Source organism: Melanotaenia boesemani, chromosome 21 (genome assembly GCF_017639745.1).
Source record: "Melanotaenia boesemani isolate fMelBoe1 chromosome 21, fMelBoe1.pri, whole genome shotgun sequence".
In the NCBI taxonomy this organism is placed as follows: domain Eukaryota; kingdom Metazoa; phylum Chordata; class Actinopteri; order Atheriniformes; family Melanotaeniidae; genus Melanotaenia; species Melanotaenia boesemani.
This window is the reverse complement of record NC_055702.1, coordinates 9660095-9672300: the sequence shown is the minus strand read 5'-3', so window position 1 is coordinate 9672300 and position 12206 is coordinate 9660095. Positions and strand designations below refer to the sequence as shown.

The following is a 12206-nucleotide window of genomic DNA, read 5'->3' as shown; positions in this document are numbered from 1 at the left end:
CCACTGGACAGCATCATTTCCAAACCATAATAACATTCCTAATTGTTATATTGTGTCCTGTATTCTGTACACTCTACTTGACTTTTTAAATCTTTTTATATTTTTTTTTTGTTACCGTGTGTTTTTTATTAGTGTGTATTGCATGCTGTCTTATCTTAAATTTTGTGGATACTGTTGGAACTTGGGAATTTCCCCCTGGGGATAATTAAAGTACCTAATCTTATCATATTTAAATTAGGTCCTTTTAAAATAATAGCTTTATTATGTCTCATTTTATTAAAAGTCTGTTGCTTCCACTCCTCTCTCCTTGAATCTCCTGGTCACCTCCATCATTTGAGGGTACGGGTTATTATGCTATTTAGTTTTAGACTCTATACTCAGTGAACATAAAGATACTATTTAGAGTGAATTTATTTCCTATTGCTTAAAGATTGTGGGAGCTTATTAGTTTCTCATTTCTATTTTCTGGATCTCTCCACAAATGACCACGCAGATGTCTTACAGTGGTTACGCCCCCTGTGGGAGTGCATTGGTAATAACTTTATTGCAAAAATACAGGTTCCCTCTTTCCCCAAGCAACACCACCCCAAAACTGACACACACTCAAGTCTACGCACACCCACAAAAAAAAAGTCCATCTTCATCTGTTATTCACCCTTCTTCTTTGCCCTTTGCATCATTCAAAAACACACACTTTTATCTTTTAGTTTACATTCATTCGCTCTGTTTCTCCCTCTGAATCGTTGCTCTCTTTTTGCATTCCATTGGTTGCAACATAGCAGTAGATGCAGAACGACAAAGTTCACGAGCAGCATTAAACATGAGATCTCCTCATCTTCCTCATCCTCCTGTCTCTGCCAGAGTCCATTGGAGCGCCCGCGAGTGGGTGTGTCTGCCTCCTGACTGTCTCTGATACAGGAGTGTGAGGGAAGGTTGATTTGCATAGCAGACTCATGCGCTACAGTTGGCTACATTCTCCCACATCCAGAACCCAAATAACAAAACTATTAACATATTATGAACTTAAATGAGAAAAAAAAAAGTAAGTGCCAACCTTTGGTTTAGTTACAACGGTCAATCAACATCAGTAAACTCTTGAAAAACTTTACATTGGCCAGTTGTTTAATAAGGGTTTTGTTAATATGTATAGAATAAAGCATAAAATAAATATACTCCATGTCAGACTGCTACTCATGTGCAGGGGGAGAGAATTAAGTCTAAACGGTATAATAACGGTTCATTCAACCAAAGTGAGTGGTTGACATCTCTAAAGACAGCTCACTGGCTGAAAATATACTTATATGAAAATATGTATTTATCATATAAAGCATATTTATATTAAACATGACTTTGTCTCAGGCTAAAGATTAGCATTTTTCTGTTCACATCTGGGTCTCAAGACCAGCTTCAGAGAGTGAGAGAAACCATAAAACCGTGAATTCATAAGTGCCACTAAAGTTCACCTGAGGCCTTGAAGTAAAACAGACACCATCGACTTCTCACCACCTGCTTCGCGGTCAAACAGCCTTTCGGAAAGTGCACTTCTGCCGAGCAGCCCCTGTAAAGTGCACTTGAGTCATCTGCTTTCATTGTTAAAAGCCTAAGAGATGGGTTTCCTAACCTACATTCTCACATTCCTTCTCCACTTTCTTCCCCTGCTGGCCTGTTCGTGGTGCTACCATTTTTTTGTTTGTTTTTTTTGTTTGTTTTTTTTCTTGTTTTGTTTTGTTTTTCCGTTCTAAACAAAGAAAGCAAGCAAGAATAAAAGACTGGTGGAAAGAAAAGAACGAGGAAAGGCAGCAGAGAAAAAATAAAGGAAGCGCTTTTCTTGTTTAATCTCCCGGTAGAAACGGGAGAACTGTCATTAGGTCAGCGAGCGGTTTTGGAGGAGGGGGGGGACAGAAAATCCAGCTGGACACTTGTGAAGTGCACTCCACTCCTATTTGAAATGCAGACATGAGGAAGTACCACTTTTAGTTTATCAATATTTGTTAATTATCATTATCAACATTCCATAAGGTCTTATTAATTAACATACAGGTTTCATACATGAGTTTTTCTGTACATGACTTTTTAGGTATTAGAGTTCAGTCTTGGTGGATTTACTGTGTGCACACACAGGAGGAAAAACACGACAAAACCCAACAAAAGGAAAGAGAAAAATATGGCTGTCCATCTGAGACAGACTCAGTTCAGCTACAAGTGTGTCCAACAGGAAATGCCCATGAAGAAAGAGGAAAAGGCGTGGCTACTTGGTAAGCGTCTCCCCCTGAGCTTAGGGTCCTGTGGGGTGGAGAACGAGTTTGCTGGTCTCATTCAGACCAAGCTGACTACACAGGAAAACCATCTAAAAACCCAAGGGGGGGACAAGAAACAACAGTCCCTGGTAAGTAGGGGGGAAGTAAGGTTGAGGTTGTAGTTAGGGGAGGTCAGAGTGACTGCATAGACAGAGTAGTGGATCAAAAAGGGAGGCGGGAAGGAGGAAGGCAAAGGAAGGGGCTAAGCAAGGTGCTGTAGGTGCTGAGGGAGGTTCTACGTCAGTGCTGATGTGCGTGTGCGTGCATGTGTTTCTGTGTGGAGGAGGAGGAGGCACAGGATGGGTGTCAGGTTGATTCTCCCGTGCCAATTCCTGGTCTGTCAAAGCAAGGACCCCGGTTGTCGAGGACCCCGGCGCTGTTGCCCTCATGTATAGGTGGACGCGGTGAGACGTTAGTGAAGCAGAGCAGGACTCTGGTCTGAGGACAGCTTGACCCCCGTCAGACACAGCCAGAAACTTCTTGCACCGCCCGACAGCTCCTGGTGAAGAAGTCAGAGAGCAGGATGAATATCAGGGCAGATGGGCTGAGGTAAAAAGTGGTTTCCTTAGATACCAACACAAGTGTACACAATCTGGACATGAGCCTTTGTAACAGGCTGCAGCCTGCAAACAGAAACAAAACAGCTGAACTTTAACACACACTCTTAATGGAACATTTTCCCTAACGTACCATTTGAAAACAGGGACTATATCTTGAATTGAATTCTGTGTTCTTTGCTTTGCTAGCATTGCTTGCCGTGGACAGAATTCAAGCAGCAATCTTCATAGTGTTATTGTGTTGGGTGGTTTCTAATGAGATCAACCACAAACATTATCCTTGCAGCATCTGTTACACAATGTTTCATTAACTCACTTCCATTCAGTGTCTGTAAAGCTCGCCTTCCTCTTTGTGTTTTAGACACTTTCTCTTTTTAAGACACTAAAGAGTCTTTCTGCCTTCTCTTAACAATTTTTCACCTTGGGAGCTTCGGGGCTGAGATGCTTTGAGAAAAGCTTTTATCTCTTCAAGGATCTGGTCTTAACCTTAAGTTGAAATTCTCAGCAAACAGATTCATTCTAAGAAAAAAACTGAGTGCAACTCTTCACACTATAAAGGCTTATGAGCATGGCCCTTGATGATAACTGGGATGCATGTGTGAAAGAGGCACATGGCAAGACAACTGAAGAGATTTGGGGAATTTAGCATGACATACTGCAGAAGGCTTCTGTAACTGGTTGAACTTCAGAACTTGAAAATCAGAGATGAGCTGGGTCAATGTGTTTATCGCTGATTGAGAGCTGAAGAATGATTATCAGTGATACTTGAGTGCTGACTGCTCTTTAACTCAAGCCTCCAAAGTCCATTTGAGTGACGGAGTATTTACTGTCACAGTTGGAAGCGCAAGACCCGGGGGATCCATTTGTGTGCAGAGATGCTCTCCTGTAAACACGCTTTTACGCTCACAGCTAATGTTCTATAGCTCATGTCCTGTGAATGCACCCGATTTTGAGGTGCTTGGCCTTTAAGACTCAAATACTTTTTTTTATGGATGTGCATCAGAACCAGCTCCCAAAGTGGGATTTTCACACTTTGAAACTGTGCAAAAAGACTACTGTTTGTCAAACAAGATTATAAAAGAATCTGATTCAGGAGATGTTATAAGATGTGTTGTTTATGCAGCTGACTTTGTTGTTATGTTGAGATGCTCTGTCATCTCCTTAGTTAGCTTCATTTCTGTTGTATGTGCATTTCATTTGGCTTTGCTTCCTGTGTGTTGCTTCATACCCATCGCCTGTTTCTCTGATTGCTCCTCACATTTTCCACTTGTCATTTTCCAGTCTATTTATACTCCCCCTGTCTTTTGTGTTATTTTCCGGTTTCCCGTTTTATGTTTCGCTGGTCTGGTCTGTTTTAAGCCCAGTTTAGCTCGGTTTTGCCTGGCTCTTTCTTTCCTCTGTTTTGTGGTTTATGCTTTGGACTTTGTTTGGATTCCCTGTTCTGCAGCTTCTTTTGTAGATTTATTTCTTTATTAAAGGTTTTTTGCTCATTATAACTTGCATTATTCTGGTTTGCCACTAAATTACTAAAAGAGAAATAGTTACTGTATAACCTTAAAAAGGGTGGATAGATATTTTTTATAAACTTAGATAAGGCTACCCTGCATGTGTAGTATTTGGTTATCCTCTAAGCCAAGAAGAAATTCAGTTTTCCTTAAACTTTGACAACCTCTGTGCCAGATGAGACTACTTTGCCAGAAGCTAAGTCTTCATCTGAAAATTAATAACAAATTACTCCTTTTTTATTCATATTATTCTGACCTAATCTTAAAAGGAATTTAAATGTATGTCTCCAGCACACAAAGTAGCACAACCAAAACACCAATGAGTGTACTGTAGATGGAAATGGGTGGTATTTTTGCTTTAACAAAAAAAATTACTGCAACATTAACTGGACACAGTGTTTACCTGTGAAGCAGGGAAGGGAAGTGGTGATGAGAAGATGTTGGTGATGGGGATGGAGGAGGTGATAGTGGTGGAATAGCAACAGGGACTCAGAAGAGAGGAAGTAAGCAAGGAGAGGCACTGACATCAGCCTGCTTCACCTTTGAAAGAGACAGAGGAGAGAAAAGGAGCAGAAGCAGAGAGCAGGAGGACAGATTGGAAACAGAAAAGCAGGACAAAAGAAGGGAATGAGACAAACAGCAGGGGGATAAGAGAACAGGGAAAAGCAATGTGTAATATGCCAACATGGGACATCAGGCAGATGCAGTTTATCAGCACAGCCACACGGTGGCAGCAGAGTGCAGCAAGTTGTACTCACAAGGCTGCGGGTTGCAGTCAGGCGGCTGCGGCGCGAGGTCACCACTGTGCCGCTCAGGCTGCGTCCTATTCGCCTCTGGTTCTCCCCATCATCAGGCTCCACCCCGAAACGCAGATCCCGCAACATCATTGGCTGTAGAGGGAGAAAATGACTGTCAAATGCATGAGAATGGATCCAGCTGAAGACCTGTGAACACGTGATGGCATTTTACTACAGTTATTATTATAGGTTTTGCCTTGTTGAGGTAGGTGGGGGTGTTGGTGCAGTCTGCCCCGTACACACTCCTCTCCATGTCTGCGTTGGGGGTCTTGGAGCGAGCCTGTCCTCCCACCCTGGATATGAGCCTCTCTGATGGACTGCAGCCTGAAACTGCACAGATGGTCAAATATGAGCATGCTGTAGTTTGCTCTGCAAAACATCAAACGAGTCCAGGCCTACATATGCTCTTCATAAATGAACATTGTCGTTACTTATAAAAACATTAAACAAATTCAAGAACACGGTTCCATGTAAATTTTAACAAAATAAAACACTAATGATGATAATTAATTCAGTAAAGTTGTGACCAAGTTTCATACTAATTTTAGCTGTGCACAGTATGTGCTGCTCTCTATACAATACAGTTAAGTCATCACTCATGTTTTTGAATTTTACCAGAAAAACCGAGGAATAAATGTAATAATTTACTGAAACCTGTGGAAACAGGTATACAGTAAGTACAGTATATAAGTCAATATTTTGTCTTCTACATTGCCTGAACACTTTCTTTAAGTTCTTTAAGTAGTCTACAGGATTAGTTCTCCAGGCTTCTTGAAGGACTTTCAAAGTACAAGATGATCCCACGCTTTTTCAATAATGTGGTGGACCAGGCTCTGGGGAGGATTTATCACCTATTAAATCTTTTGCTGCTGACTTTCAGTCCAGTTCTTGCCACATTTAGCATACTCCAGCTTTTTCTCTTTGTTTCTCATTTTTAACAATGGCTTCTAAACAGCCATAGCAACCATTTCTGCCGAGGCTTCACTCAACAGTAGACAACTGAATGTCCAAATGCATCTCTTAGGTCTTGCTTTCGGTCTTTGCTGGATTTTTCCCCTTATTTCTTAAGGACATTACATATCAGATATTGTTTATCTACTGTAGATAGCCTTTTTTTTACCTAACTCTACTTCTCTGTCTTCTATCGTCCTCCACTTGTCTAGTTTCTTCAAGTTATTATAGGACAAACTGTCACACCATGCTGTTACATGTTAAGTCTTCTGCTAATAACTCCATGGAAATGACCTTGTTGGGGCAAAAACTGTTTATTTAACAGAGTTATCTTTAGCTTTTTTTAAAGAAGTGGGAACAAATGATGTGTGACAGACTGCTAGTAACAAAGGGCTTAAAGATAACATTTTAAATCAGTTAACTGTTCAGTTCACTGCCATGTGTGTTTATAAAATACTGGTTCATCTCTTGATTTAGGTAACTTTTTTATGCTTGAATGATTCATAAGTTAGTGTTTAGTGACTTAGCAAAAAAAAACTTCAGTGTCCAAAGAAAACTTTACAAGTCCTTCATAAAGCCTGAAGAGCTATTGCTAAAAAGAACAGAAGATTTAAAGAAAGTCTAGCTGCTTTGAAGCAAAATATAAAGAAATGAGGTGTGTATTGTGAATTTCCACTGTGCTGTATTGTATGTAGTGAACCATTTTCCAGTAACTTAGCAGAACAAACTTTTGAAAATTAAGATTTATAGTAATCATACCTTTTATGGTTTTTTACTTCAACATGACAGTTAAGTTGATAATAATATCAACATCAATAAAGCACTTGTGTAGTAATTACAATGTCAGACAACAACATCCAGTAGTTCTAACTGACAGCACTTACAGTGAGTGTATCAATCTGATTTTTTTATTTAGAATGATTTCAGGAGAATAGTCTATTTGAAGAATGGAGCTTTTTAATGACGATTCAATCTAAAACCCTGAACATAAACTGTTCCTGAGCAGGATATATTTGTTCAGCATAAGTTACTAGTCATGTCCACAAAAAGGCATATTTGTGACACTAAAAATGTAGACTTTAGGCTCGTTATCAATGCTTTGTTCGAGCCCTCTGGTTACGAGGCTGATTAATGTTGGCTGATGTACAAACTAGTGTTATTTGATGATGCTTTGTTTATAATAAGGATGTGATCATCAGGTTGACAGTTCTAAGAAGAGGACTTGCTCCATCTGAGTGCATGAGTGAGAGCGTACATGTGACAAAAAAATCGTCAAACCAAAGTTGATGAACATCAGACAAATTCTGTGCTGCTCTATCTGTTATGAGAACTTAAAATTAATCCAGTGGGAAAATGTGTTCATTATTCCATGTTTAATGAGATCCCTGCTTTGCTGGCACTAACTCATCAAACTCTAAGTGACTGGTCCTAGTTATAAAATACATTTTAAAAAAAAATTAAATACACTGCAAATTTCCTTTTTATGGATATAAAGGGATAATTGACAGATCAAAAAAAAAAATTGAGGTTTCTATAGATGGTTGGACCTCTTAAAGATTGCAAAACAATTCTGTGTGTGTTTTTACCTGTCTTCCCAGCCAGCAGACTGGCCTGATAAAGGGAGTCAAGCTCAGACAGCTCGGCCTCTTCGCGGTCACAGCAGGGATCACTCTGCCGCCCTGGGGCATGCTGGGAGCTGTAGTGCCCTGGAGAAGACTGGCAACTGTAGCTGTAGTTCTGACTCGACATCTGCGGCCTGATGGGAACACAGCGGTCCGGGGGCGTGTCATACGGTGTCACCACAGCGTCGGGGCGGTCCAAACTCCAGGAAGACCAATGACGTGTGTTGCTGTCTGCATCGGCTCCCTGCTGTTGCCAATAATGAGCCCCACCATTGGGGGAATGGGGCTGGGGTGGCTGCCAGAGCGGTGTGAGAGGTTTCCTTTGCCCAGACATTTCCGGGGGGTGGGGTGGGGGAGGAGCGGAGGGTGGAGGTGGAGTGTTTGCAGATTCAAGGTGTGTAGACTGTGAGGTCTGTGTGATGTGAGAATCCCAGAGACGCAGAGGAAGCGAGGGGAGAGAAATGGCTAAGTGCTTTCCCAGGGGTCTGACACTCACCCCCCCTGCCTGCAGCAACTCGCAAAGCCTCACCCCCGTCCCCTCCCTCCCATCCTTGCCTTGCTCCCCTCTCCTCTCCATGCACACACCCTCTTCCTCCCCTTGGGTGGAAGGACCACATGGGTGAGCGATACTGAGGGTGAGCGTGGGTCGAGGGGGAGCAGGCCAGTAGGGGGGTGGGGGTGGGTCCCGGTCCAAAGCAGCGTCCTGGCTGGGCGTTGCCTGGTCCTCTTCCTCCTCCTGATTGGGTGTCAGCAGTACTTGGACCGAGCCAGGCTGTTCACTGGAGGACAAGAGAGAGGGAGGGTATCAGTCAGCTAGAAGCAGGAAGAAAAGAAAAAAAAAAAAAAACAAGCTGCTCTGACGTCAGGTGAGTTACTGCATTGAGGGAAGGTCACAACAGCATACCAGGGTAAACAAGCAGATACACACACTTACAGAACAGGTACTAACACACAATGATGCGGCCTTGTGCAAGCATTGCTTTGTTTATGGGAGCCATGCTGTTTATGAGTAAAGCACAAGCTCAGCTGCATCGAATGAAGGATCGCAAACTCAACTTTCTGATCTGAGCATTTCAACCAACCGAAGACTTTAATCCGATTTTCAGTGCAGGAATCTTCTTGTTGCAGCATTGGTGCAGTATATCAACACCGCAATAAATGTGGCTTCTGTGATATACAGTAATTCAGTCACACTTGGCCACTATATCATATTATTGATTTACATACATTGATATGTGGAGGATATGACATGAGTTGAAGCTAAGTGGATTGTCTCTGTCGGGACATTGTACGGGTTCTGCGCTCTGCATGAATTGGAAGTCTGTAAATGTATCTATTTTTTCTGTGATGTCTACAGTCCTATGTGTCTATATGAGTGCCAGCCCCCACAACACCCCCAACCTTAAACTCCCCTGTCTCTTTTCAGCCTCAGTAATTACCCAGAAGGCTTTGCAGCAGTAAGCTATAAATCAGAGGCTTATGTTGATCAATAGAGGAGAGGAGGAAGGTAATAAAAGAAGCTGAGCGCTGAGAGCTTTACTTCCACCTACTCTTTCCCTTCAGTTCCTCTGTTAACAGTTGGATTAACTTTTTTTTTCTTAAAGTTCTGCTCCAGTTTAAACTGAATTCTAATGAAATACAAACTAAAATCAATATTAACAAGTTACCACTTCCAGCTGTTGTCTCCACCTTTGTAATCACAAAAAGTTCATTTGGCTCAAAGCACAACAGTAGATGATGCAGTGGAAGAAGTCTTTAGACTGTTAGAAACACCTTTAAGACCACTATGTAGGGTTTGTTATTAAGAATATGTTGTAAAATTAGCTTATTTAAGCATGGCTCCAAAATGAGAAAATTAGCAAATGTGCTAAATATTAATATTCTTGCCATCTGTTCATTTATGCCACTATTAGCTAACCCTAGGATGTGATAGGAAATCACTTTGGTTAACCACTCCCTTATTAAAAGTTGACATTTATTTAAAAAAAAATAGGTACTAAAACTAGGTATCTCATGCAGATGATTGACAATTTTAGCTATCTGAAGCTAGCAGACTTATTTTGGTTTTTAAAGATGAAACAAGTAGAAAGTTAGGCATGTAGCTGTTGCTTTCTAGCAAGCAGATTATCAAGGCTTTTGAAAGTAAAAAACAATAAGTAGAAAACTAGGCTAGCAGCTGTAGGCTAATGTGAAATCCTTGCTAAGTTAGCAAATGACTTACGAAGGCTTTTGAATGTAAAGGAAAGCAACTTAAAAAGCTAGGTTAGCAACCACAGGCTAATGTAATATCCATTCATTCTTTCATTTTTTATACCGCTTAACCAAATTCAGGGTTGTGGAGGGCTTGCACCTATCCCAGCAATTAGCAGGTGGGAAATACACCCTGGACAGGTGAGTCTATCGTAGGGCCAGCACAGAGAGACAAACAACCGATCATGCCCACACTCACTCCCAGGGAGAATTTAGAGTGATCAATTAATCTAACAAGCATATCTTTGGCCGGTAGGAGGAAGCCGGAGTACCCGGAGAGAATCCATGCATACACAAGGAAAACATGCAAACTCAACTCAGAAAGGTCCCTGTTTGAACCCCTGCCAGCCGAGGCACAAACCACACTACTGTGCAGCTTTAATTTCATTTTCTTGCTACTCAAAACATGTATTTAAGCCTAAGTTCAGACAAAAAACCCTGAAAAGAAAAAGGAATAAAACTAAATCAAAGAACTCACACACAGAGATGGCAATATTTGTGGTATTGTGGCATATTTTTAGTTTTAGGATGAAAAATATGAAAAAATGTATTTCATTTCTCTTAGTCATGGTTTTGTGCTGATCTCTCTTTTGCATGAGTAAAATTTAAAATATAATTGGGGATTCTCTTAACTGGTCATGACTAGTCTAAAAAACAGCTGTCTTGTCCTTTTATCGTCTCGTACCGTTTAAACATGCATTTTTACCGACAGAAAATGTAAGGTGTTTTGCATTGTAGCAGGAGTCAATAGGCAGCGTTTGATGGTGTGTGGTCCAACCAATGGAAACTGAGTATAAAGCAGCAGATGTAGATGGATCAAATGGCTCATGTTCTGTTCTACTTAACATCTATTTTCCACATTCTTCTCCATTTGTAATTCATTTAATTTGCATCTATAACAGTTTCAGAAAACTTTTTTACTTGTTCAGATATTTACGTGAAGCTATAACATGCAGAAAATCTATACAAGAGAGACATTGAAACTAACACATCAGAAGGGAAACAGCTTGACTTACTGCAACACACAAACACAGCAGCAGAGAGCAAGAAAACAGACCAAGGCACAAGATCTGTGACTGCAGCACACAGGACAGAGGCACATTGATGGACTGCAGCTTTATACAGTTCACAGAAGGACAGATCAGCAGCATACAAAGAGCAGAGGGAAGCCTTGGCAGCACACAGCTACAAAGAGAAGCACAACGACAATGAAGGGAAGCAGTGAAGCACAGAGAAGCAGAGAGCAACTCTTCTCTCTTTTTATTCTCGATGGCAACTCAGCAAAGCTGATTTTTACTGCATTGCAACAAACACACAAACGGGATAAGAAGTAACTGTATAGTTAAGGGTGTGCATTTGAGAATATACACTCAGACACACATACAGCAGGATGTGCTGGGGGGGGCACAAACAGGATTTGTGGGATTTTGGCCAGCCAGAGCTGAAGACACACACATGAAGGGTGTAGAGGCATTTTCATACAGCCAGCACCCAGAGGACACAAACAGTAGAGTCCTGAAGTAAGTTTGAGAACGGTGAGCTGAGGACACACACGAAACGAGCGAGGTGGGGGGTTCTGAAGTGTTTCTGATACAGGCACCGCTGCGGACACATAAGGGGGTACAGTGGTGGTACCTGTGAGGCCCCTGTGGGTGGGCGCTTCCTGCCTCCGGTTCCATTTCTTGTTCCTGTCTGCGTTTCATTGGGTCACCAGTGCTCCTCATGCACGCGGCTACAGCCAATCCGCTATGAGCGTTAGCCTCATGCAGGGGTCTGAGCACAGCTGAGGATGTTAACAGAGCGGGAGATAAAAAAGAGAAAAGACAGAAAGATATAATGACAGAGTGGTGCGAGAGAAAGTGTGAGCGTAACAGGAAAGGGATGAGAGTAAAAGATCAGGACAGAGACAAAACATGTGGATGATAGACCAAGTGAGACAAATACAGACAGAGGAGACAGAGTACAGAGAAGCGGAGCAAAAAGAGTGGTTATGGTGGGGAGGGGGGGGCTGCATGCATTAAACTCCTTTACTGTAAGTCTATATGAATTTGTGTGTGTATATTTTATACATGTACAGGATTGCAAAGTGGGACAGTTCGTTTTTGGGCGTCCTCTAAATTTTTTGCACAGACATTGCCTCATTTGTCTTCAAAGGAGAAATAAATCATTAGTCCAAAATATGTACAAGCATAGTGAAAGACAGAAACCTATTTACATCAATGTGCTC

The 12206-nt window shown here is 41.6% G+C and overlaps 1 protein-coding gene across 7 annotated transcripts in view; it reads right to left on the bottom strand.

The window, feature by feature from the left end:
- Window positions 1-498: 498 nt before the first annotated feature.
- Window positions 499-12206, bottom strand: part of usp54b (ubiquitin specific peptidase 54b) — a 63990-nt gene continuing 52282 nt past the window's right edge. For 6 of the 7 annotated variants that reach the window (XM_041974220.1, XM_041974221.1, XM_041974218.1 and 3 more), the window contains 5 exons: window positions 11615-11762; window positions 7694-8508; window positions 5353-5486; window positions 5118-5249; window positions 499-2796 (listed from right to left, as the gene is read on the bottom strand). In XM_041974220.1, the coding sequence (XP_041830154.1) occupies window positions 2710-2796; window positions 5118-5249; window positions 5353-5486; window positions 7694-8508; window positions 11615-11762 (1316 nt within the window). In that variant the 3' untranslated portion in view covers window positions 499-2709. Of the gene's footprint in view, window positions 2797-4762; window positions 4900-5117; window positions 5250-5352; window positions 5487-7693; window positions 8509-11614; window positions 11763-12206 lie in introns of all 7 variants that reach the window. The other variant, XR_006008929.1, reaches the window with a different exon arrangement.